The sequence below is a fragment of the Lemur catta genome, chromosome 1, assembly GCF_020740605.2.
Source record: "Lemur catta isolate mLemCat1 chromosome 1, mLemCat1.pri, whole genome shotgun sequence".
Lineage (NCBI taxonomy): Eukaryota > Metazoa > Chordata > Mammalia > Primates > Lemuridae > Lemur > Lemur catta.
In genome coordinates, this window is record NC_059128.1 from 205,017,906 (window position 1) to 205,045,844 (window position 27,939).

At 37.3% G+C, this 27,939-nt stretch overlaps 2 protein-coding genes across 4 annotated transcripts in view; one reads left to right on the forward strand and one right to left on the reverse strand.

Annotated features, from left to right (window-relative positions):
• Nucleotides 1-8,390, forward strand: part of PIK3CA (phosphatidylinositol-4,5-bisphosphate 3-kinase catalytic subunit alpha) — a 58,427-nt gene extending 50,037 nt beyond the window's left edge. Inside the window, exons 18-21 of the mRNA XM_045539711.1 lie at nucleotides 69-239; nucleotides 864-981; nucleotides 1,095-1,246; nucleotides 2,366-8,390. Coding sequence (XP_045395667.1) covers nucleotides 69-239; nucleotides 864-981; nucleotides 1,095-1,246; nucleotides 2,366-2,636 — 712 coding nt within the window. The 3' untranslated portion in view covers nucleotides 2,637-8,390. The remainder of the gene's footprint in view (nucleotides 1-68; nucleotides 240-863; nucleotides 982-1,094; nucleotides 1,247-2,365) is intronic.
• The window catches only part of KCNMB3 (potassium calcium-activated channel subfamily M regulatory beta subunit 3), a 31,865-nt gene continuing 12,215 nt past the window's right edge, over nucleotides 8,290-27,939 (reverse strand). The window contains exons 1-4 of one of the 3 annotated variants that reach the window (XM_045539714.1): nucleotides 21,999-22,141; nucleotides 15,749-15,940; nucleotides 12,323-12,521; nucleotides 8,290-8,358 (exon numbers count right to left, since the gene is read on the reverse strand). In XM_045539714.1, coding sequence (XP_045395670.1) covers nucleotides 8,290-8,358; nucleotides 12,323-12,521; nucleotides 15,749-15,940; nucleotides 21,999-22,060 — 522 coding nt within the window. In that variant the 5' untranslated portion in view covers nucleotides 22,061-22,141. Of the gene's footprint in view, nucleotides 8,359-10,379; nucleotides 11,165-12,322; nucleotides 12,522-15,748; nucleotides 15,941-21,998; nucleotides 22,246-27,939 lie in introns of those variants that run through there. The other 2 variants (XM_045539713.1, XM_045539712.1) reach the window with 2 other exon arrangements.

Genomic DNA, 27,939 nt, shown 5'->3' on the forward strand with positions numbered 1-27,939 from the left:
AGCCTATTAAAATATTTGCTATTTTAAAATTCCATCATTTAATTGTAAATGTGTTGCTCCTTTTTCAGAATGTTACCTTATGGTTGCCTGTCAATTGGTGACTGTGTGGGACTTATTGAGGTGGTGAGAAATTCTCACACTATTATGCAAATTCAGTGCAAAGGCGGCCTGAAAGGCGCATTGCAGTTCAACAGCCACACACTACATCAGTGGCTAAAAGACAAGAATAAAGGAGAAATGTGAGTCTTATTCTTTCTTCCTATGTTAATTTAAGTTTTTATTAGATCAGTCTTTTAGTGGTTGTGTATTCCTTGAGATAAACCAGAGAAAACAATTGTACTTACTTTGGGAAAAAGGATGCTCAACCTTTGAAATATTTGAGGTTATTGTGCTTAAATGATCAGAATTGCTAATAATTTGGTAAAATCCTGTACATTCAACTTATGTATGTAAAATGTGTTACTATTGCATGTTCTTTTTTTAAAAATTAACATTGCACATTCAAAGTTTTATTTTTTATCCTTAGAACTCATGACATGTAATCAAAATTTTATTTCTAATTCATTGTTAAAATGATGATTAGAAAAAGTTAATTTTAATGACATAAGTATTTTTTTCACTTTTCACATCTTATTTTTTCATGAGAAGAATTATGCTTTGGTCAGGGAGCATCTAGAAATTTTCTTAGAAACCCTTGAAAACTTCAGAATCTCAAAATTCCTTAGATCTTTGAGCATAATTACTTCCTTCCATAATGTCAATGATTGTTGTTACTGTTAGACACTTAGACCATCTTTTCCCAATTTGGCCTGGATCACTCTATATTCCACACTACTCTTAAGTTATTTGTTTCTTCTTTGTAGATATGATGCAGCCATTGACCTGTTTACACGTTCATGTGCTGGATATTGTGTAGCTACCTTCATTTTGGGGATTGGAGATCGTCACAATAGTAACATCATGGTGAAAGATGATGGACAAGTAATGGCTTTCTCTCTTTAAAATGTTTTGGTGTTCTTAAACTAAATTTATTAATTTAAGATATTGTATGTCTGCATGTGTCAAACTATAACATAATGTCTTATTTTTGAAAGCTGTTTCATATAGATTTTGGACACTTTTTGGATCACAAGAAGAAAAAATTTGGTTATAAACGAGAACGTGTGCCCTTTGTTTTGACACAAGATTTCTTAATAGTGATTAGTAAAGGAGCCCAAGAATGCACAAAGACAAGAGAATTTGAGAGGTAAGCTCAAGAAATCAAAAGCACAAAATAAAGAATTCTTGCTTCTCTATTAGAAATAATTCATGTTTTTCAAGCAATTTTAAAATAATAGATGTTATATTACCACTTTAGCAAAATTTATTTGAATGTTTTTATTAAAATTTATTAATTTATTTATTTATATGGTGCTGTGAAGAAAAATGGGAAGGGAAACCAATTTAATTTAATTTATTGCCTGTAATCCTACCACTTTGGGAAGCCGAGGTGGGAGAATCATTTGAGGCCAGGAGTTCAAGACCAGCCTGAGCCATGTAGTGAGACTTCATCTCTACAAAAAATGGAAAAATTAGCTGGGCGTGATGGTACACAGCTGTAGCCACAGCTGTAGTCCTAGCTACTTGGGAGCCTGAGGTGGGAGAATCACTGGAGGCCCAGGAGTTTGAGGTTGCAGTGAACTATGATGACACCACTGCACTCTAGCCTGAACAACAGAGTGAGAACCTGTCTCAAAAAATAATAATAATAATAATTTATTGAGCTAATTAAGACATAAAAAAAAGTAATCCTTAAACTTCATAGCACATTAAATGTTTTTCTTTACTGCTTTTTAAATAGTTGGATTCTACCGTCTCTATTTTGACAAATAATGTATAATGCTTAAAACAACATTTTTTAGTCATATAATTTGAGGAAAGTCAACTATAATTACCATGTTTATTCATAATGTTTTTTACCATGTTATACTATATCACTATTTTATCTTAGACCTTAAAGTACTTTTAGAAACCTTTTACAAAATTATGCTTTATCTATAACTTAGTCCTGACACTAGCCTCAGCTTTAAAGGCTTTAGTATGAACCAGTTCTACATTTAATAAATACTTACTAAACTCCTGATGAGTTAGACATTGTTCTAGGTGCTGGTGATAAAGCAGCAAAAAAAGTCCTTATTCCCATGGAGTTTACAGTCTAGTAGGGTGAAGGGAATAGAAAAGTATTGACAAGGGGAGTGGGAAAGGAATACTATTTTTTATAGCTTTGTCTAAGAAAGCCTTTCTAATTGTGTGACATTTGAGCAAAGACCTGAAGGTATTAACACCATTTGCTCCATACTGACCAAACTGTTCTTATTACTTATAGGTTTCAGGAGATGTGTTACAAGGCTTACCTAGCTATTCGGCAGCATGCCAATCTCTTCATAAATCTTTTCTCAATGATGCTTGGCTCTGGAATGCCAGAACTACAATCTTTTGATGACATTGCATACATTCGAAAGACTCTAGCCTTAGATAAAACTGAGCAAGAGGCTTTGGAATATTTTATGAAACAAATGAATGATGCACATCATGGTGGCTGGACAACAAAAATGGATTGGATCTTCCACACAATTAAGCAGCATGCATTGAACTGAAATGATAACTGAGAAACTGAAAGCTCACTATCTGGATTCTACACTGCACTGTTAATAACTGTCAACAGGCAAAGACTGATTGCATAGGAATTGCACAATCCATGAACAGCATTAGAATTTACAGCAAGAACAGAAATGAAATACTATATAATTTAAATAATGTAAACGCAAACAGGGTTTGATAGCACTTAAACTAGTTCATTTCAAAATTAAGCTTTAGAATAATGCGCAATTTCATGTTATGCCTTAAGTCCAAAAAGGTAAACTTTAAAGATTGTTTGTATCTTTTTTTAAAAAACAAAGCAAAACAAAAATCCCCAAAATATAGAGACATGATGGAGAAGGAAAAAGAATGTTCTTTTTTGTCTTACAAATGTTCTATGTTTTGAAATGTGGACACAACAAAGGCTGTTATTGCATTAGGTCTAAGTAAACTGGAGTTTATGTTAAATTACAAAAGATTGGAAAAGAATGAAATTTTTTAATTTTTCCATTGCTGTTCAATTTATAGTTTGAAGTGGGTTTTTTGACTCCTTGTTTAATGAAGAAAAATACTTGGGGTGGAAGGGACTCTTGAGATTTCACCAGAGACTTTTTCTTTTTAATAAATGAAATGTTTTGACAATTTGGGGTCTTACCTGCACAGTTTTGGAAGCAGTCACCAATGAGACCTGTTATAAGGTGGTATTTTTGGGTTTTTTTCTGGACAGTATTGACAAGGATCTGATTCTTATTTCCCAGGGAAATTCTGGGCTCCCACAAAGTAAAAAAAAAAATCATCATAGAAAAAGAATGAGCAGGAATAGTTCTTATTCCAGAATTGTACAGTATTCACCTTAAGTTGATTTTTTTTCTCCTTTTGCAATTGAACTGAATACATTTTTCATGCATGTTTTCCAGAAAATAGAAGTATTAATGTTATTAAAAAGATTATTTTTTTTATTAAAGGCTATTTATATTATAGAAACTATCATTAATATATATTCTTTATTTACATGATCTGTCCCATAATCATGCATTGTTTTGCACCCCAAATTTTTTATTGTTTGTAGCAGCATGGTCAGCTTTTCTCTTGGTCTATAGATGAGGCTCGGGCACTATCCCATTTATACCAATAACCAGTGTATAACTACTTAAAGAAAACAGATTAAACTTCGTCCTCTTTCCTTTTATTTCTTTGTTTTCATATGAATCCCCCATCTTCCACCCTCTTCTGTAGTTGAGAATGGCTCAGTCATATGAAATTAGTTGCCAAAATTAACACAATTTAGACTATCTTCCTGGTATGCTCATGAATAATACTTAATAATATGGGGGAATAGAAACCATGAAGTTTTTACCTTTGTAAGCTACTTATCCATATCTCAAAAATAAAAATAGGACATCAAACCATTTTAACATCATGTCCCATTTCTAAGTAGTCAGGGCTCACTCTCCAACTTTATTAAATACCATTCAAGCACAGGACACATTCTTAAACATTTTGAAAAATATCAACCCAGATGTAGGGGCTAGTGCTAGTCATCACTCTAGAATCTAATATTTTATTCAGTATTTGAAATGAATGATTAATGTCCTAGGAAATTAGCTTTAGCAAATGTCCAGGTGCCACACCAAAAAAAGTGCAATAGTTTACTGACAGTTTTCTAGACTAGGCATATTATTGGAAAACAACTTTATAAAGAGTGAACATTGTATACTCTAGTAAAACAGCATCACTTTAAAAATACTCATTTATGAAATCTGTTACCTATAGTAGAAGTCTTGAATAGTGAACAAGGGACTCTAATACAAATACTCTTAATATCTGGCTATTTTAGAACCCTTAAAGGGCATAATTATTGGAGATTTAGGTACTTCACTAAAGCATGTATATAATATTGCCAACAAGAAAATTAAGGGAACTTATTTCTGTAAACTGTCTTGGAATAGTTAAGCAGAATTTAAACTCTGCTTTAAGCAGGAAACCAGATAGATTTTTTTGCAGATATAGAAGATTTCATAACTTACTAAAACTTCACAATTAATATTTTGTGTCATTTAGATATATACAGTTGATATATACTAACATCCCAGTCTTTTCTACGTCAGGGACTGATTATAGGAAAACTCAGCAAAATGGTACAAATCTAAAACTTTGATGGTGGAAACTGAAAATTTAACAGAGAACTGTGTTTTACCCAGAGTGCCAAAAAGCCTTGAGCCTCCTTGCTCAAAATTTATGTAAGTTTTACATTTTTTTTCACATCAGTCCAGATAGTTGTCTCCCCTTCTCCCAGGACCTCTCCACCATTAAAACACACAGTCCACATAGCTTATTTTATCATTTACATTTATTTTCAAGAATTATTACAGCCAAATTAATTCTATTTGAAGAAGTGTAGACAAATTCTATAAAGAATATAGATGAAGTGATCTAAGAAAGAAATGAGGGACAGGTAATGCTCGGAAAGTCAAATAACCAAAAATTGATTTAAATGCTACATAGATGACTAGGATCTGTTTCAAGTCAGCAATGACCATAGCCACTTGTAGTTATTTCAGTATCAGAGATCAGTTCCATTGGATTGGACAGTTCCTGTAACCAGCCGTCATTGTCAGTGAATGTGGTGTAACTAACTATTGGCTCTACAGTTTCATTGGGTCACTTGAGAAATATTTCCTCCGGTAATTATTTGGAGAAAAGAAAAATGTCTAAAGAAAGTAAAACCTAATTTTAAACACATGGTGGCAAGAAATAACTGTGAAAATTATGCTTTAACTTTTTACCATACTCTCAGCTATACAAAAACATTTATTTTGAAGATTTTTAGATTGTTGTTAATTTGAAATCTGTTAATCTTATTGTAGAATTTGGTTTTTTAAAAAAAGATGTTTCTAATTGGATTTTTAAAAGAAGAATGGAATTTGGTTGCTATTTTATGATAGAACCTAATAAGTTTTTTGTGGTTCTTAGTGTCCTATGTAAAACTTAGTGTCAAGGTGATCAACTTTGAGGTTTTCCCTTCTATTCTGCTTTATATTAAAAGCCCATTGGGAAATGGGAACCTGGTGAATATATAATGAATTGTAAAATATTTTAATGTGTAACTTTTTCAACTGTGAAACTATTGGTTTTTTGATGAAAACAGCTGCTGATAAAGTATTTTGTGTAAAGTGTAGTTCTTATTAATCAGGAAAATGATGACTTGATTAGACTGTATATACCCTCTTGGATTTTATTTTAAATGGATTGGTGATTTTCACATAGGTAAAACACAGTCCATCTGTATTCTTTTTTCCATCAAAAATTGAGTGATTTGGCATTATAAAAAAATTGTGAGCAGCCTATTTAAAGGCACCATGGAAATTTCACAGCACATAAACTTTGGTTTGTTTCTTTTCTTAATGATTTTGTAAATCTGTTTAATTCCTATTTTGATCAATAGCCCATGCTTGCCAACTCTTTGAAGAAATTTAATTTCCAGCAGCATTTTAAAGCTAGCCTGTTAACTATTCCTTAATATTTTAAGTTCTTCTTGTTTATGTGTCTGCACAAACTGCAGACCGGGGCTGGACCCACATACTTAGTCCACCTTAAAAAATTATTTTGATGTCCAAGACATCACTAAAATATTTCAGTTTAAAGATAATATGTGGTGTTAATAGATTGTGGTGCTTCTACTATTTAAAGACAACTTTCATACTTCAGATGTTTTTGAGAAGAGCAGAATGTGAAGGGAGGGGGCAGAAGAGGGAGGAGCTGTTTGAATGAATTACATTCTTTATATCCATGCAGCTCAGATGGGGCATGTCTAAGGGAAGGCTGAAAGTTGTAAGAGTATATTGTCTATACTGTGAGAGAATTAACTCTTCATCAAGGGTAGGATTGTGAAAGCTGAACTGTAAAATTCAGCACTGACAGCATCATCAGATAATCATTCTTGGTGACAGAATAATACAGCTGGGCTGTTTTTGAAAATACAAACAGAAAACCATTTTTAATTATTACATTAAAAATTGTAAATATCTCTTACATGCCATGGCCTGGGAAGCCTGTTTTTGTTTTCTTCTTTAAAACTTTATTTTCACTCTCTGAAAAGATTATGGGGTTTAGCTCAAGATAACTGTGGTCCTGATAAAATTAGATAACTCTACCTCAGAAGGTTAATAGGGAAAAATATAAATGTCACAGTTCAATACTTCAGGCTCTAATATTACAAAAATTTTGCAGATCACTGTATTTTAGATTTATAAAGTCAGAGGTGGCATGCCTTGTTTTTAATGGTATAGAAGACATTAAGAAAAAAATTGGCTAAATTAGAAAATGCTCTAGTGTGAGGAGGTTCATGGTACTAAGCTCTTGAATTTGGCATTTGAAATTCATTTTGTTCTCTTTTCCTTATTAGTGCATTTGGTGTGTGTATACTTGCACACATTTCTATTTGTATACACACTGCTTGCTAGCCCTGGTCAAGAGGCATCTTTTATAAAAGATATAAACAAATATCAAGGTTCTAAAATTCAGAAGAGTTTAGAATTTATTAGGAGTCTCCCAAGTTGGGATGTTAGTTTTTAAATAAACTTTTCATTCAAGTATTACACTTGATTAAGGTTTTACACTTCCTTTTTATTAGTGCTGTGCATTCCTTTTGCTTGATTTTAGGTATGTTAATATTTTATTCCTGCTCGTTAACATAAAGTGACAGGTGTGAGCCATAAGGAAATTTCTGGCTTAATTTTTACACAACTACATAGAAGAGTTTTAGTGGGGAAAAAAAGTAAAAATTAGTGCTCTGTACATATAGTGTAGTTAGGTAAATGATTTTCACTACCAACAATATACGCCATTCCTCATGTAGGTAAGTACAGACAAGGTTTTTAAATGCATTTTGCAAGCCATTTAAGTCTATGAATCTATCTGCAACCTTATATCATCTGTCACTACAATAATTTTGTGGTTATGCTAAGAACCATGTATATTTTTAGGTATTCTTATTTTTGTTAATTTTTCTAGATTAGCAAGGAAGCAGAAAACCTTCATTGTTTTATATTAAAATATAATGACTAAACTTAATTCTAGTATGAATTTCTAAATGTGGTCATTACCTATTGATTTCATAACAAAAAGCCCCTTATTAGATTCAATTTATGTTCCTAAGAGTGATTGGAGGACTTGGTCTTCAACTGATTTCTAGAAACGTTTTCAGCTATGGAACCCAAGTTTCAAATGAAGTTAATGATTTCAGTGTGATTCAGTCCTCAGACTTAATTGGGTTGAATAAAATCTAAAAAATATATCCTTTTGGAGTATAACACAACACTTTAATATCTTGGGGAATGTTACACTAGCAAAAGAAGACGACTTACTAACATCAAATGTTTACTTTGGAAGCTTCAACAAGGAGTTTGAACCACGCTTTTTTGGCCCTATAATTGTAGCAATTCTATTTCTCTATATTTTGTCATTCAATGAATTGAAGTTCTGTGGTATACTGCATTAGTTAGAAGAAAAATGTTTTTAATGTTCTTTTAATGATGGCCCAAAAAGTATGTGGCACAGCAAGATGCATGTGTTATTATATTGAGAATATAGAATAATACAGTATCACTAAATTTAAGACCTCTTCCCAGTCTTGCTTTTCCTAGCAAGAAGTTTGGCCTGTGACTGCACTTACTGTTTGTGCTCATCAGAAACTGTCAATGTCTGCTTTTCTTTAATTTTGCAGTCTGTAACATCACGCTGTTTATTAAAAAATATATATATGACTTTGACTTGTGTCTAAACAATCCTTAGTGTACTATATAAACAAAAAAACCAATACTATTTTGCAGTTTCTTTTGAAAAGCAAATCTGTGTTGCTATAATCAACTTTAGCTGGCTTTGAATTCTTTTCAATAATGACTAAAAGTACTCAATTGAAAATCTGTAACAATTATGCCTTAAAAGCAAGGTTTTCTGCCTCGCTAAAATGATGAATATTAGAGAAATGTATGTTTAAATATTAACTTCCTTTAAGCATAAAGAATTACTTGTATTTTAAGCAGAAATATATGTATATACATATATGTGTGTATGTATGTATATGTATAGTAGTGAGACTTTTTTTCAAGTCACTTAAAGACCAGAACTTAGAAGTAAAGTTAGGCTAGAAACAAACTGGTTTGGCTTTCCATTATCAGAAATGCTGCAAAACATGGCAGAAGGTAAGTGTGGGTTTTTCTTTGTCCAGTAATACACATGGACATTGATAACTTAGTACTTCTGAGCAATTAAACAAATCATTGCTTAAATTTTATTTATTTGCCAAAGGGTTTGAGCAACTTTGAATTGACTTTGTTCCCCAAGGATAATGTCTGTGTTTCCTGGAATGAACCAAGTAGCCACTATCTGAATGGAAAACTATGGTAATTGAAACACACACTTTAGGTTTCAAATAAGTGGTTTTGAATTTTTTTAGGAGAAAAATCCCAACAATTGCATCTTGTTAGGTGGAAGTCAAATTTACTAAGAAATGAAATAGAGAAGTGCCCTTAATTTAAGAAAACTGTAGAATCTCAGTTGAAGAATGACTTAAAATATGCATGTATACATATGTATTTTATTACAGAGAAGGCTTTGGTATACAAAATAATTTACCACAACCTTTTAAGTAGCAAGTTCTGGGTCTTAAGTGCATATCACATTTAACCAAGAGAACAGAGGTGGGGGTAGGGGGAATCAGCTCTTGCAGTTCCTACCCCTAGCCTACAGGTATAGATACCAGCTGTCCAATAAACAGTACCAATGCTCACTGAATATTGCAACTTAACATAAGATCTTTCTTTTGATCTATGCACTAATATTTTTGAGCACCTCTGCTAGATGCTACAAACTGAGCTGGGTGTTTCACTTACTCTACCTTGTTTATTCCTTAAAATAACCCCATGAAAGTAGAGGTTATATCTATTTTATAGATGAGAAAGAGAGGCTCAGTTTAGCTGATTGGGCCAAGGATACATACCAAAGTTGTAGTTGTGGCCTACAAAGTTAAATAAATCCTACTCTGAGACATGCTTTGTCCACCATTCCACACAAGAAAGGGGGGAAAGATTATTCATTACTGGTCAAGTCCATATTGTTCTATTTAATTATGCAGCTTATTTAGTAACTTATAACTTGAAATTAATTGCTAAAAGGTGTTAAACTTAGAATCAAAGTTTTTGGTTTGATTACATATAAAAGTAGTTTCAAAAGTCTCATTCTATTGTCCATAATTTTGGATTTTTTAGAGACACTTTGAGGCACATTGAAAAATCAGAATGAACTGTTTTCAACTCAAATTCAGCTTATTTAACCTGGAGAGGACTTGTTGAAAAGAGTGTGACATTATTCCTTAATGACCATGGTTGATTCATTAATTAAAGTATGGACAATTGTTGACTACACATGTGGGACTTTTCTATGGTGTGGATTATCTGAGATGAATATTGAATCCAGTACAGCTTTTCCTTCACATCTCTGGCCATTTCTCCCACTCCTACCAGAATGTGCACTAAGTAAAATGAGCTTATGTAAGTATAATTAACTAGAAAAATGTTGAAAGAAAAATCACATGATACATGGCATGGTTAAATACAATAACTGTAAACTTAATGAATTTTCTAGGCAGCAGCTTTCCTCCTTTATCATGATCGGTGAAGCAAGAACAAACTATATGGTAGGTCCATGTTTTCTTAAATTTTCTACCAGACTTTTGTCTTCCTACAGTGAATGAACTGTTCTTCACTAATAGTCTTTTTATCAGAAATGTTTTAATATGAACTATATTGCATAGAATCAGGCTGATGGTTCAGTGTTCAATAGCTTAGATACCCTCATTGTTTATTTCTATATTGACAGATTCTAGCTAGAGCTAAAATTAGATAAAGAATACCTTGATCTCATTTTGCCATGTGGGAACAAAAAGTGCTTCCTAGGCTCATGTGGAAAGAGATTTGGAGTATAAAATTTGGTGGATTTGTATGTATTTATAGAATAAATAGAATATATAATAAGGGTTTTTAAAATATTTTCCCAAATGATACTTTACCCTTTACATGGTTAGTTTACAAGCAAGAATAATTAGGTCCTCAACTGCAGAGACTGCAGGCATCTGAAGGTCAGGACTTTAATTTGGCCACCATCTTAAGATTTCTCTGCTCCTTCCTTTGCTCCTCCCTGTACTCCACAGTTTGAACCGATGCTGTTCCATATAGGGTACTTTGGCACCTACCTCATCTCTGACCACAGTGCTATATTTTTCACACAGTAAAGACAGGTGCTGTGTTAATCTCACCATGCCAACAATCAAGGCACCACCTAGCAGAGTCAATGAAGGCCAAAATAAACAGTGGAAGATAACCATTTGGTCATACTTTTTTAGAAGAATGACATCTTCAGATTGGCTGTCTGGACTGTAGAAGCATGAAAAGGGGGTTACATTTTTGTGATCGAAGAATTCCTTTATGTCCAGAGCACTGTTGAGCAAATCATTCCTATTTCGGTGGCACTTAGGTGTGTAAAAGCACTAGGAATATAGAGGAGGAAAAAGGGCACTGTCACCAATACCAAGCACTTAACAGTTCTGATTCTGAGATAGCTTCAGGCTGAAGCGTCCAGAGGGGAGTTTCAATCTTAGAAAATGGTAAAATATTACATAGCAGGAGGGCCAGAGTGAAATGGCCATTTCCAAGCACTAAGCAAGGATATGAGAAGGAATCCTTAGACTATATAACATTGCAGGAAAAGCAGTGACCAACTTCATAAGGAATATGACTCCTCCCCACATGCAGGTCCTTGTTCTCTTTCTGGACATTAACCCAACAAATCCATTTGTCCATTCAACAAAAACATATTAAGCCCTACTACAAGCTTTCAACACCTAAAAGTGCCTCTGTTGTCTTTGTCTTGATCTCCTGTCGCCTTTCCCTAAAGGGCAGCACATTGGGGCTTTTGCTCTAGGCTCACAGAGAGGGAGCCCCACCTGGGCTTTGGTTCCTGGGAGGCAGAACCAGTGGAGAAGAAGGTATCTCTATCAGCTGGTGACTTTTCCAAAAAAGCTTGAGGTTTATTAACATATCCATTAAACATTTGAAGTACTGTGCTAAGGGCCTCCAAAATGTTTGAAACCTCAAAAATTATTGCATCCAAAATAGAAAACAGAAATCTTCAAATTGAAATTAGTGCTCAATTAAAGACACAAAGTGTAACAACATATCAACTAAGAACTTTTATAGTTAGGTATAAAATATAAACTGTAAATCATATGACCCAGTTATATAACTTATTAAAATAAAAATTATAATAAACCTTTAAATTTCTTTGATTAAAAAATTGCTTGATTTATAGTAGACTGTGAGTACATTTTAACACTTTTGATATGATAGGGAGTGGGATCTCCGAAAGCAAGATTGCCCGCAAATGACTGCACATTGGCTCAGCCTGTAAATTCCAGACACCAATTTATGAAACTGGAATAATCCCTCTTCTCTCTATATATATGCCATTTCCCTCCAAGAATGCTTTTAGCTTCATTTATCCTGACTTGATCACTATAAAATTGTTCACTAGAAGCAAATAGATTTATCCCTAGAGATAGCCCTGGGTTTTGTACCCTGCTAGGGACAGTCTGGCATGGAAGGGTTGTTGCAGTAAGAACTCTTTAATTACATGAACTTTCCATTACCTTGGAATTTATCTGGACAGCCTCTTCATTGTAATGTAGGAGAGCTTTCTGACCTGAATGAGTGAGGTTCACAAACACCTGAAGACACGGGAATTTCCCCTGACCGCGGCAGTCCACACCACAGGTGAAAGCACAGTCCAGCCAGTCATCCGTGATATGTGTGTGGATGGTAGTGCAGTTCGATTCTTCTCTCCAAGTGCTTCAATGTGAAAAAATAAATGCTTTTCACCTACTAGAAAATTCAGTTCTACCTTTCTAATATGGTAGCCGGAGGCATTTGTGTACTTCATTGCAACGTAGGGCCATCACAGAGGGCACCTAACGATCAGGGAGCATGGAGGACACAGAGACAGGAAAAACGGCAGCACGCTGCCAAGTTTCATCTCACTTCTGATCCTACTGGCGTATTTCTCACTATACCAACCCTAAGATCAATGGTTTTCAAACTTCAGAATCACCTGAATGAGTTTGTTGGAATAAAGAATTTGTTAAAATGTGGATTTTAGGGTTTCACTCCTAGATACTCTGTTTCAATAGGTCTGAGTTGAGGCCCAGGAATCTGTATTTAATGGTATTTAAGATGCAGGTATTTGGAGAACCATACTCTAAGCAACGTACTATAACCACCAAGATTGACGCTCACTCAGAAATATCATCTCTCCTGCCTGCCTCATTATCTCAAGATGAAAATGTGCCTTTGGAAGGAGCCCGACACTACAGGGCCCTTAGTCAACACAGCCTACAAAGATCTGGTGACAAGGTACAATTCCATATGCCCACTCTACTTTCAGGGAGGCAAGTGCAAACCATACACAGAATCTCTCATCAGAATACTTACCATGTTTTTGCTATCAGCAAGTTCCTTGGGGTCAGGAACTACAGCCTATTCATCTTTATGTTCCTCAAGGCATGAAGCAGAATGCCTCTCACATAGTAGATCCTCCATAAATGTGCTGAAGTAAATTTTACTTGGAAAACATTCCTTGAGAATTTGTACATGTGCTACATACACAGAATGTCCTAGGTGCTATGAGAAGTGACAGACAAAATTCCTGCCATGAAGACCTTGTGGTGGTTGATGGAGAAAGAATATACGTATATGTATGAAATAATTAGAGAAAAAGTCCAAGATAAAGTAAATGAGGATGAGAAGAAATACTTTGATTGAATGTATGCGACCAGCTCCTCATGTACCCTCACACTCACATCTAGGTGAGTCCCTATGTTTGTTTACTGTTGCCTTAAACACAGAAAGTTAGATTAGCAAGCTCTGAAGTCAGAATGTTTGAAAAGCAGGGCTTCTTAACTACCACCTTTTATGGAGCAAAACTACTCTCTGAGATGCCACAAGATTGTAAGGCAAGAGAGACATGACAATGTACCACTCTTAAGCATTCACTAAATTACTTTAACTCAACAATTTCCAGAAATGCTTAGAAAAGTAAAACTTAAATATGAGCAACAGTTTGGTGCCAGCTTGAAAAGGGTATCTTCATATAACTCTTCTGATGGGGATATTCGCTAAAAAGAAAAGAAAAAAAAAATAAGAAAAAAAAAAAAGGTATCTTCAAAACATCTCCCAAATCTAGTGGGTACAGTAGCTCACACCTGTACCGGCACTTTGGGAGGATCACTTGAAGCCAGGAGTTTGAGACCAGCCTGAGCAACGTAGTGAGACCCCTGTCTGTACAAAAAACAGAAAAAAATAGCTGAGCATGGTGGCATGCACCTATAGTCCCATCTACTCAGGAGGCTGAGGCAGGAGGATCACTTGAGCCCAGGAGTTCGAGGTTGCAGTGAGCTATGATGATGCCACCGTACTCCAACCAGAGACCCTGATCAAAAAAACGAAAAATCTTCCAAATATATCACATTTTAAAAAATAATATGCTCTGCCTGAGCACACATGTGCATACACACATACATTTACTCAACTTACATAGATATATATAATGCAGCTAAATGTTTTTTAAAAAATAGATAAGAAAATGGAGTAACAGGAAAAGGAGGAGAGAAAGCTAGAATGAAGTCAGGAGTGCATACAAACATGTAACCTGCCAATCAAAAGATCCCTTATAGTTATGAGAACCAAGATACCAATGTGCCCCTGAGCTTCCTAGCAGCCAAAGCAATGAACACACCAGATACATGATTCCTGTACATTGAATAAAAGTAAGCTAGTTGATCAGGAGCAGCACAGTTTCTCCTGGTGCTAATACTAAAGAAAAGATTCTTCTGGAATCCTCCTAATAGCGGGACTGTAGTGCTGTAGTGGATGGTAACCTCTACATTTTGCCCTAACAATGGTAACCGAGGAATGGCAGGAGATAAATCTGAGGAATAACCAACATAGACCACCTGTGTCCTTTTCTGTGACCCCTTTCTCTCAGTGAACTCCTGGGCCACCTTCTTCCCAATCCCCCAGCCTTCAGTCACTCTTCAGCTGTCCAAAGCGAAAGCATCTCTGGCTTTCCCCCTACTCTGTCCTGACCTCCCTCAAAGTGCCCCATGTTGTGTGAGCCATCCCCCAAAATTAAACAGCTCCTCCCCTGCCATAATCAAAATCCAAAATCCCCACCCTCTCATTTCAGCAAACTTCATTTGGTATTAATGACAAGCATATTACTTACTGGCTATGTGACCTTGGGCAAGTTTCTTGGCCTTTCTGAACCTCAGCTTTCTCATTTATAAAGTGAAAATTAAAATAGAAAGCTTTACTATAACATAAACAGTTGCAATAAAGCTAGAGAAAATAAAATGTTATTAAGAATATCATAAGGAGGAGAAAATACATTTACTATTCCTTAAGTGGAAGTGGATCATCATAAAGGTCTTCATCCCCACTGTCTTCATGTTGAATAGGTGGAGGAAGGGGAGGGGTTGGTCTTGCTGTCTCAAGGATGGCAGAGGCAGAAGAAAATGCACGTGTATGTGGACCTGCTCAGTTCAAACCCATGTTGTTCAAGGGTCAATTGTATTGTTACATGTATTTAATAAGGAAACTGATTAAAAGAAAAGAAAGGAACCAATATTGACTGAGCAACTACTATGTACCATGTCTACATTGTCAAAGTCAAAAACCTCAAACTCAAAAAACTTTTACTGTGCTCACATACAAGTTTTAACCCTTCCCTGGAATATGTACATTTTAAAGGGAGAATTTATGACCTAATGAGCATCTAGATTGTGGATTATGAGATAGGTGGATGGAGGGAGACAAAGGAATATCTTCAACTTTCTTACCACTCCTGCCTTCACACCCAGCGCCCCCCAGCACTGAGAGAGGGCCAGGTATTGTGTCTTCCCTGTCCTGGACCACATCAGCAAGGTAGAGACTGGAGAAACCAAAGCCAGCCTCCTCTCCTTTACTATTGTGTCTGGATCTGATCTGAACTGGAAACTCTGGATCTCCTTTCTGTTTCTTACCTGAGCATGAAAGGCTTTAGGATGGTTGTTCCAAGCAAGAAGAACATTAGGACTGAGAAGCCCATCATTGCAAACCCTAGCAGCATGGCTCGGTCTTCTCCAGCACTGGACGGCAGCTTCTTATGCACATCTGCTAGGTCTCCATCATTGTAGTTTGTATCTCTCTTCTTCCCTGAGGCAGGAAAGGCTGTCCTTTGGGGAAAGTGAGGAGAAGACATAGTGATAAGCTCAGAAAGCAGTGAGAACATTTACCAAGCCATGGGTGGGGGGCGGGGGGTGGAGGGATAATCCCATTCGCCTCCCACCGGAAGGCCATGAGCAGGTTCAATGCAACACAATGAAGTCCCATGTTTAGAAATCGGTAAAAAAAATTCCTATCCACTATCCATCTAAACAACTAAAATGATGTGTTACATGTTATCAAGTATTTTTAAAGATATTGTAACACATAAGATTAAGGAATGTTGCCTGGCAGAAGTCTTTAGAAATCTGTTTAATCAATGACTATAACTGGCTTTCTTTTGTTTTATGTAAATAAGTGTTATGAATTTATTTATCTTTCAGGGATATTGCACATTCCCCCTGAAAATATTTTTTACATTCTCTTATAAATTCCATATGGAAAGGATGACTCAAAAAGTTCATATGTGGAATTAACAGCATCTTGAAATAGTAAGGTTTGACTTGTTCTTTCATAGTCACCTGTTGGAAAGGCAGCATATCCACCACCAGGCTTCCGACCCGTGGCCCAGTCCGCTCCGAATTATGAATGAAGTTTTCACTGCTTCTTCACTCCCCTCACCCTCTTTTCCTCCTCTCTGTCCACTCACAGCTCTGTATGAGTGTGCCTGCATTTCTTCTTTCTCTCTCTCTCTGCTCTATCTGAAAACCTGCTCCAGCAAAGGATGTGCTACATTCTTTCTGAATGGGGTGCCTAGTGAATGGTCAAGTCCAACACAAAGGTTGCAAACTGTGGCCCATGGACAGCATACAGCCCACAGATGTGTTTTGTTTGGTCTTTTCTGTGCCACATTTTTTTTTTCATGTGGGATAAGTTGCTAACACTTTAAAAATCATGACATTTCTCATAAAAATGATGGTTTCTGACTTTTGAAAAAATCACAAGATCCAGATTCCTGGATATGAACAGCTGGCCAAGCAGTGGCTGTCCCTGTGGACAGGGGTGTGTTCTCCAGTTGGCCAGAGTCCCACCACTGCCTATGGTCAATGTCACTGATTTGCTGTTCCCTGCTCAATAGCCATTTGAGTTCCAGAGGTATTTCCATTTTAAAAAGATTAATGAAATCTTAAGCCAAACAAATGCAGCTCTAATGGTAGAAACTCAGGCTCCATCAGCTGCCTAAAAGCTTACTAAATTTCAAAGCCAAGCAAAACCCTACCAAGGGAATTACTAGTTGTTTTTTTTCCCAAAAGCATATTTCATACCTTAATGCCACAGCCTTCCCCTTTCCTCTCTCCAGCTCCCTTTCCCCTCAGCAACATCTTTAGATGAAGAGAGGGAGGGAATGTCAGACAATCCAGAAAGTCCCAGGAGGCTGCACTGGGAAGCCCTGACCTGGGAAGACGGCAGGACTCTGTGATTAACACTACTCTGGGAACTGAGGATCTGGCTGGGTATTTTTAGTCCCCTTGGATATTTTGCTCATCCTCTACCATCCCAGCCTCAGAGAAGGAGCACAAAAAATAATTTTAATAAAATTTGAGCCAGTACATTTTATAATTTATCAACAGATATGGTAGATTAAGGAGAGAGTTTTAGCTCTAGAGTAAGATCTGGATATTTTTTTTAGTTTCTAATACCCAATGCCCTGAATTTTCCCTTGTGCTCTGAAACTGACTCTGTAGCATAAGGTATCTTGGAGGCTTATTGTAAGATATCCTTGGAATCCATGGGTGAAAAGGGTTATAATGAGGTCTCTATGGCATTTCTAATATATTCATTTAATGTACCCAATTACAATGGTATGTTATACGAAACCAGCATAACCTGATTCTGCTCTAATTTAGGAATAAGACAGGCCTGGTGGTATCCTAGACTAGACTCTCTATTTCTGATATTTCTGTCCACTTTGTGCCAAGGCTTTATGAAAAGTTGAAAATCTTATAGATCCCTTGTAAAGAAGTTATTTCATGTTCGTCGAAAGGGATAATATAAAATAATAATTAAAAATTAACACAGACATGTCTTTATTATTGTAAAAGCAACAGGCTTCTGTTTCGGCAGTATGGTAGACTAGACACCCACTCTAACTGCAAACAACTAAAAATTATAGACAAAGCTTAAAAAAAAGAGTTGGAAATATTCAAAGGACAAAAACTATGTGAAAGTGGGAACCCAGAGAGGAAGGTGGAGAGAAGCAGTTTTCCCTTGAGGGCATATGCAGAATTGGTGAACCTGAGCCTTAGTTTCACAGTTTGTAGGGTCACAGGAACAGGAGATAATGCCCAGGGCCTATCCAAGGTATGGAATTCAATATAGCATTCAACCAGGGCTGGGAACCCAAAGGACCTAAGACTGAGTGTCAGGTTGAACTAGAAATAATCCTTCCCCCCACACTCCACACACAAACAACTCCATAGATGATTGTAAGAAAAATTCCTTTCTCAAAACTTGACACTGACTAGCGGAGGAAAATTACGATCTCCCCTGAAATTTTATAACCTTAGAGTGATCCTCAAGAGGGGTTTTAGCCTGAATTCACACTACCTGGGTAATGCAAAAGCCTCTAGCTAAGAATTTTAATGTTGTTTAAGTAGGTAGTGCCCTGCCACCTGGCAGAAGCAAATACATATCTCCTCTGTAGGAGCCCAGCTCCACCTTAGGCCTTGAAATAATCCTATAAATTTCTAGGGAGTATGTGCTCTCATTCATAAAATGCACAAGGAAATCTAGGCCTTTGCAAAAAAATAGACAACAAAGTCAGATCCACAAAAATTTCAGATATTTGAACAGAATATAAAATATGTATTATGTATCTGTAATATGTTTAAAGAAATAAAGGAAATGAATGATTGAAAATATCAGAAAAAGCAAGAGACTTTAAAATATGACCAAGCTAATATTAAAAAGAAGCAAATGGAATTTCTAGAAATGAAAAATAAAATAATTGAAAGTTAAAACAGATTTAACAGTCAATTAAATATGTCTGAAAAGATAATTAGGAAACAGAGAGTTGGATCCACAAAATAGCCAGAGTATAACACAGATCAAGTCTGCATGCTAAATATGTAGACCGTCCCCTAAAAGAGCAGAAATAGGTGATATAACTTCCAAACTAGCAGAGGGAGAAAGAAGGGAAGGGAAAAATATCAATCCAAAAGAAGGTAAGAAAGAAGAGGAAAAAATTCATGAAAAAGACAAGACAAATAGAAAGCACAAAATAACATGAAAGAATAATGTTACTCTATTGGTATATCAGTAATTACAATAAACCCAAATGGGTTAAATGATCCAGTTAATAAAGATTGTCAAACTAGATTTAAAGATACACAGATGGTCCCTGACTTACAATTGTTCGACTTTACCATGGTGCAAAAGCAATACCCATTCAGTAGAAACAGTAATTGGAATTTTGAATTTTGATTATTTCCTGGGCTAGCAATATATAGTACTATACTCTCTCGAGATGCTGGGAAGAGGCAGCGAGCCATGGCGCCCAGTCAGCCACATGATCACAAGGGTAAACAACCAATACTTGTAAGGTTTTGACTTATAATATTTTCAACTTATGATGAGTTTATCAGGACATAGCCCCATCATAAGTTGAGCAGCATCTGTATTTGTTTTTGCAAAAGATACATGTAAAATACACAGATACAGAAAAGTTGAAATTTATAGACAAAATGCAACAAGAAGCAAGCTGATATGAATCTTAAAATAAAAAACTTTATTAGAAGAAAGTAATAACACTGATTAAGGTTCAATTTACCTGGAAGATATAACAATGTTCATTTGTGTGTACCTAACAGCATTGCCTCTTTGACCGAACTATAAGGAGAAATAGATAAAATCCGCTATCAAATTATGAGATATTTTCATATACTCCCTCAGTAATTGATAGCTCAACCCAGACAAATCAATAAGGAAATATATTTGAACAAAGCAATTAAAATTTTTAATCTAAATGATAAACATAAAATACTGACCCCTACAGAATATATATTCTTCTCAAGCACGTATGGAGCATTGGGAGACCTGATCACAAACAGCCATAAAGAGTGCCTCCACAGATGTCAAAGCGAAAAGTAACGTGAAAGTAACATACTTTCAAATTCGTGAAAGTAACGTACTTTCTGTTCACTTGCTGAGTTATTCCCCTTCCTCTTTATAGTGTTTTAAACAGAATAAGATCACACTAGATATAGTTTGGGGTGTTTTTTTTTTCATCTTGTCTTTTCTATTTAACATAATAAGCACTTTTCCATGTCATTAACAGTTCTTTGTACCCTTGTATTGGCTACATAATATTCCATCAATTGGATATGCCATATTTCCTCAACCATTTCCTTACTGCTAAATATTACTGAGTTGTTTCCAGTTTTCCCAGACTTTAAACAGCCCTGTAATTAGCCTTGTGGTATTTATAAGCACACTTAGGCACCAAGGACCTCAAAGCACTGAAGAACCATCTCGTTTGCTCTCTCATCAGTGAAATGGATATAAAGCATTTTATTCTTTTCTGCTAGTAATACATCTCCACTTCTAACCAGTGTATTACCTTGAGGTGTTTTATTCATAGTCAAGGCAGTATCGACCCCTCTTCTGTTGTTTTCACTGCAGACGGGATTGACTTTCCTAACAGACATGAGTACTATATATTGCTACAGGTTCTTTCTGGCTTAGCCTGCAGCAAACTCCATTACACAGAGTCTGAACAGTCATCTGGGTGTGATCCCCACAGAAGCCAGCAGCCTCTCCCTGCAACACCGAAACTTGTACAAGAAGCGTTCCTTAGAAAGGTGCTGCGGCTCATCAAAGCTTCGTAATTACCATCTGACACTCATTTCACATGTGTATGGAACTTCTAAGCATTGGATATGTTAAATTAATATTTTCCTGTAATTTGTTTTTGTTGCAGAGGAGACTTTGGTAATGATTTTTATCCTTCCATTTTTTAATTACAAAATTATTTAACAACTTCTTTTGAAACAGAAAATAAGGTTGAATAAAGTCAAGACGGTTCATCAAGTTCGCCAAGAGGAAAGAGCAATAATCCAATTGTGCACTTCAGAAATGAAAATGGGATACTACGTTGCTTTGAGAACAATACGGCTGCCTTTATATCTAGTTAATGATGTTATGAACAGGGCATTAAAACTTGTTTGCTTGCATGTTTGTCATTTGATCTTTTGCCATACAATGATTCACTTTAATTGTTCACAAAAGAATTAGTTCATGTCTAGGAGAGATGAGTCTCTTTCTTTCCTCTGTAGTCTCTTTGTTGCTTCCTCTCTAAACCCCGACCCCATCCAAACCCCTGTATCTCACTCTCTTCCTCCATTCTCCTCTCAAATATCCATGAGTGTAGTTAAATGATAGGAGCAGTCGGTAATGTGAAACCATTACCATCTTTAATGTTTCCACACTCTCAGCTCTCAACTCCACCTGAGCCACTTACAAACATGTAAGTTTCCAGACAGTGATTTGAACTTGGCTGTGAAATGCACCCCTCCCAAGAATAAGCCGGCAGGCCTTTAATCTCTCATTTCTCAAACACCCCCAGGGCACTGCTCTTCTTTCCATTTCGTGCCCACTTCTGACTGCCCCACTGCGGCAGCCTCGGGGCAGGCAGGAGAGCGCTTCACTCGAGGCCCTCGGCTCCTCTGCTTTGCATGTCCCTGGGGACAAAAGCCGTGCTGAAGCCAATCTATCTCACTTCCCCTTTTAAGGAGCAGAGGTGGTTGGTTAATAACAATAGCTACAAAGTACACAGATGGCATAGTCGAGAGAGTACACAGAGTATACACTGTGCTGAGGGACTCTTACTACCCACGCCTATCTGGCCTCCGAGAACTTGCCACCCGGAGGAAGGAGCCAGCAAGGAAGGATGCAGCCCTGGGAGGTCAGTACTGGGGAAGCTTTCGGGGTGCCCTCGGAGGCGTGGCAAGTGGGCATCCTTGGAGGACAAAGGCCACACTCAACCCCCAAACTCGACATGGCCCCCCTTCTTCTAACCGCTTGTTGGGTGAGATGCCGGTCCTAGGCCGAGACATTCTGGTGGTGACTTACCTGCCCTGGCGCCGCCGGCTGCCCTGGAGCGTAATTTGAACGGGAATGCTGAAGGGCTGCATGAGACTAGGGCGCTGGGCAGAACGGACCCCGATCAGCTGTGTCGTGCCCTCCGAGGAAGGGAGAAGGCCGAAGCTGAAGCATCCAGGAAGTGGAGTCCCAGAGGGACCCCCCGCCCCCCGCGCAGCGGCAGCTAGAGAGCCAGGCGCCGGGAGCTGCGGCCCGCGCGCCTTCCTGGACAGGCGGGACCGGCAGGCCGGCCCGGGGCCCTTCGATCGCCCGGCAAGGCGGAGCCGTCGGTCCTGGACGCTCAGGCAGGACCCGCGTGGTCTTCTGCAGCCCAAGCTGCTCCCCTGTCCTTGCCTGGTGCCTGCCGCCACCTTATCGCCTGTGTTTCCGCTTCAGCAGCCCAGTGCATCGCCATAGAGACCTAAAGGCTTGTGGAAAGTTCTGAGGCCCAGGAGACCCTCTGTAATTGGTGAGGGACATACTCAGTTCAAGCTTTATAAGAAGAGGAAATGTTTTGCCCTGGCCACGTTTCCTTTTCCACAAATTGTCTGTTAGAGTGCAAGCTTAGAGAGTGGGTTTTTCTGGTTAATTGCATGTTCCAATTAAGAGAATTAGCTTTTATACTATATGTGACTTTCCAATTTTTCAAGACTCAAAGGGCCACAAAATAACTCACCATTAAAACTATATCAAATTTTTTAAAACTATATCAAATATTATTTTCTCTTTCTTCGATGACCTAAAAGACATCTGAGGATCTTTTGATACTCCCGAGTTATGAACATCATTATTATAGTACCACACATTGCTACAGGCACCTGGAGATGTGGGTGATAGAATGCCAAATAGACCACTTTTGCTGTATGTTTTTTAGTCAAGGCAAAATTATCTTAACATTTTCCAAAATGTTGGTGTGAGCAAGAATATAAGTATAATCTCATCTATAAATATCCATGTATATATAGCTATATAAACTGTTATTTGCAGCCATGTTCATAATTGTTTAATAAAAAACATATGTTTATATACTTCTAATTTGTATTATTTTTCCATTAGAGTTAAGGACTATGTTCTTTTTAAAATATTTGTTTTTAGCAAACTGATGCAATTTGGAATAAAAACTGATAACAACTAGAATTTTTTTTCTTCTGCCTCCTACTTCCAACTTAGCTTTGTAAATATATGATAACTTTTCCTCTTCAGATTTAGATGTGCTAATAAATTCCCCCTGCAACTTGGTATGTAACTCTCTTTGAAGAAGTGAATGATTTGCTGCTACTTTTATGTAATTAATTCAACCTCAGAAATATGGTAATGTTTGAGCCTATAAGACCCTTTCTTAGCACCCAAAACTTGCATCTGCCTTTACTGGAGCTTTCTGGTCTTTCCCACCATGATTCTAGTTCCATTTAAAAGAGGCTGAGCATGATTGCTCACGCCTGTAATCCCAGTACTTTGGGGGGCTGAAGAAGGATGATCTATGTTCAAGACCAGACTGGGCAATATAGTGAGATACCATCTCTACAAAAAAATTTTTAAAATTAGGTGGGAGGATTGCTTGAGCCCAGGAGTTTGGGGTTGCAGTGAACTATGAGGATGCCACAGCACTCCAGCCTGGGCGACAGAGTGAGACTCTGTCTCTTAAATAAATAAATAGTAATAATAATAATAAAATATGTACAATCTTTAAAAAGTATGAATAGAGAAAGTGGATTATTTTAAGTTATTTTTAGTCCTGATTCAAGAATTCTGATAGGCTCTGACAGATTTGTTTTGGGTCCTGGAGAAGTCTGAGCCTGGCTATATCTTAAGTGTAACTGTCACAATTGGCCATCTTAGGCAATCTCAGAGCTAGCCTGCATGTTGTTCTTTCTTCCTGTTTGATAAGAGTAACATAACTTTCTGCTCTTTGGTTTTTTTCCTTATGTTCCTTCACTTGGTAACTGACTGGCCTCTGTCCACAAATACCACACCCATTACCCTCTTGCCCTGAGAGCCAAGCCCCCTACACACATACTCCATTCAGGGCTGACAGCATACTTCCCAAGAAGGACCTAGAGTGGATGATGTGAAGTGCAATCTCAATGTGTCCATGCAGGAACATGGCAAGGCTAAACCAGAAGGAAGGTGGTGATTCCGTGTTCCATCTGGCCGGGTGCTGTACATTAGGATCTCTTGTCCCCAAACCCTCCCTGAGCTCCTAGCTTACCTCTTCCTCTGAGTTGCTGGAGATCACTGCCTGCTCCACAAAACAGAAACTGTGAATCAACTGTCAAGCCTGCCATGTGGGCTCCCTCCTAATCTGGCCCAAAGGCTTTGGGTACTGGGTTCAAATCCTAGCTTTGTAACTTCAAGTAGCTCTTTAAAAATTCGCTGCCCTGCTTTTCCTCAATAAAAAAGGAGTGAATAAAAACCCAATGTGAGTTGTATGAGCATGATAAAACTTAGTGTCTGTAAACTGTTATGAGATCTATATATGAAAGAGGCCATTATTGCAAAATGCTGTCATTGTGGATTTTTGGTTCCAGAGTCCACAGTTATTTATTCTGCATTTAATAGACGCTTTACTCAAGGGGGTAAAAAAGAACACTCTCCCCCTTTCACTATGCTAGAGAAACTACTTTCTTATTCTTTTTCACGTTATCTCAATTACACACTACCTATTACAACTAAGAATCTGTTTATAGCTGAAATTCTCCATTTATGAAAACTATATCTGTGTTTTCAAATTTAAAGATGCACAAATCATTTACAACAACCTAAAAAGTATACACCAGCCTATGTTCTTTGTGTGACTGTGTCTATTTGTGTGTAGGAGAATAAATAAATCCCTAACTGAACAATCATTCCAATATGGGGAATTTTTGCTGATGCAAGCAACAATTATACCGTCAAAAGTAAAGTCAAATCTGATCTTACATTCTTTTTGCAGGGAAAAAGCAAACAAACAGAAAACAAAGAAGTATGATCTGTGCCACACAGTTCTGGAGTCTTAGATGGAATCTTCCTTTTCCTTTCTCCTAATCATTATCTCCAGCCACCTTTGCTAACCAAATGGACACCTGACCCCATGAACGAGGCTCATGTCAGAGAAACCAGCACCACTTCTATATAGATGGTTTTCCTGCTCTGAGTAATAGCACTAATGGCTAACATTTATTGAGCATTTAGTAAGATAGGCACATTTCTAAGCCTACACATACATTAATTCACTTTTTGGGCTTTTTGAAGAACAGAAAATTACACTGACTTATACAACCTCACAAAAGCCACAGAACTGGGCCTATCCTGGCATACAGGCAACTCAATGGATAATTGAGGCAGAAACTAATAGAAAAAATAGCTTAAATTATTAGATAGTTCAACAACCCTCCTTTTATGGTTTTGTTTGAAATCCTTACCAGGTGGCACAGACATTTTATAATACTGTAAGTCAAGGTAATTGTTTACTACATAAGTGGTACTTGAATTCAAGTGTGACCCTCTATTAAATACAGATTCCCAGGTCCCACCTCTAGAGATTCTGATAAAATAGTTTGGGTATAGGATTCAAGCACTTGCATTTTAAAAATCCCTTTGTATGATCCTAATACAGGATCATTCATCCTCTGGGAAGCGCTGGGTCACATTATGCATTAAATAGGCCTTGGAGGCCTGGCCTTGGAAAACTTAGCACCATTTCTAATCACAAATCATGCTGCCTCCCTGGAACTTAGCTTATTTCTCTGTGCAATACGGGAGTTGCAGCAGATGATTTAATGTACCTTTAAGATCCAATAGAGTGTGTAAAACCATAAGTTTGCTTGCAAGGAGCAGATATTTTCTCTCCTGGAGTTACGTGATACAAGAACTTCCCTGTCAGCTGCTGAGAGGCAATGCTCATCTAGAAAGAAAAGAAGAGAATCCGACCACTACATCTCAACCCCACTTTTCCTAGACAAGTAATAAGTTGGGTGCCGTGAGCAACTGTGTGTCAAGCATTGTGCTCAGTGCTATGGGAACAATATGTCCTTCAGTCATGTAACCCAAGGAGGCAGGTACTTTACTTATTCTGCAGATGAGTACACAGATGACTAGAGAGGCTGAGAAACCTGCACAAAATCACAAAGCAACAAGGGGCAGGTCCAGGGCTCCAGAACAGATCAGATCCAAAAGTCCATGCTTTATGAAAAAATGTTCAACATCTCTAATCATCAGGGAAATGCAAATCAAAACCACAATGAGATATCACCTAACTCCAGTGAGAATAGCTTTTATTAAAAAGTCCCAAAACAACAAATGATGGCATGGATGCAGAGAGATGGGAACACTCATACACTGCTGGTGGGACTGCAAACTAGTACAACCTCTCTGGAAAGCAATATGGAGATACCTCAAAGAACTCAAAGTAGAACTACTATTTGATCCAGCAATCTCACTACTGGGCATCTACCCAAAGGAAAAAAAGACATTCTATAAAAAAGACACCTCCACTCAAATGTTTATAGCATCACAATTCATAATTGCAAAGATGTGGAAACAACCCAAGTGTCCATAAATACATGAGTGGATTAATAAAATGTGGTATATGTATACCATGGAGTATTACTCAGCCATAAAAAAAATGGTGGTGAACTAATACCTTTTGTAGCAACCTGGATGGAACTGGAGACCATCCTCCTAAGTGAAGTATCACAAGAATGTAAAAACAAACACCACATGTACTCACTATTAAATTAGAACTAAATGATCAACACTCATGTGTACATATGGTAGTAAAATTCAACAGAAATCAAGCAGGTGGGAGGGGCAAGGAAGGGATGAGTAAATTCATACCCAGCGGGTACAATGCACACTATCTAGGTAATGGACACATTTATAACCTTGATTCAAACTGTACAAAAGTAATTCATGTAACCAAAACATGTGTACCCTCATAAAATTCTGGAAAAAAAGCCCATGCTTTTCCTGACAATAAGATTCTGCCTCCTCACTCAATGGCTGGGCTTACTCTTGTAAGTATCTTATTCTCAAGGCTCAAAGGAAGCTACCCCTTTGCCCCAGGTATGTTGTTGGCTGAGCTGTCATACAGACAGGATGTTCATAACTTTTGATAAGTCTAGATGTCTTGATTACTGTTACATTAATTCTTGTTCCAGACTTGATGAGGTCCCTATTTCTTGGAAATGATACGTGGTTATGAATTTTAACACATCCTTAATAGAATAACCCCTGTTAACAAAAATCCAAATAACCTGAATTTTCAATCAACTAGAAGGTTTGTTTTATTTTGTTGCTGTTTCCCCTTCTGAGGAGAAAATGAAAAACAGAAAAATGAACATACATCTACTTAATTTTTAAAATAAAATCCCAGGAGAGTTCCTGGGGGTCAGTAGTGATTTGGATAACTCTCTTGTTTCAGGTAAGACAAATTCATGGTTAGTATGCTCCTGGCCCCATGGTAGACCCCTCTGTCAGCTCCTGCTGAACTTGAAGTCATAGCTTCATGAGGGCCTGAAGCTGTGTCTTTTCCATTCATTACTGTATCGCTAGCTCCTACCACAGTGCCTGGTATCGATGCTCAGTAAATAATCCCTGCATGATTGGATACGCTGGATACAGCGACTTCCAACAAATTGGGGTAGGCTGGACGGATTGAAACATTAGGCTGTCCTTGTCTATCTCCCATTTGTATCTACAGCCTCCTTGTGAATCAAAATTCAAAATGATGGCTGTGAGGATCAGCAAGATTCTTAGCCATTCTATTCAACAAGCACTTAATGAGCCTCTCATAGTAGAGTTCAACTTTATTCAAACAGTTCACTCCAGAGATTCTCAAAAGGGATGGTGCCACCCCCTGGTGGACATTTTAGGAATCTGTGGGAGTGTTTCTTAGTTGTCACCATGACTGGAGGGGCATTGCCAGGCATTTAAGGAGTTCACAGCGAAGTCC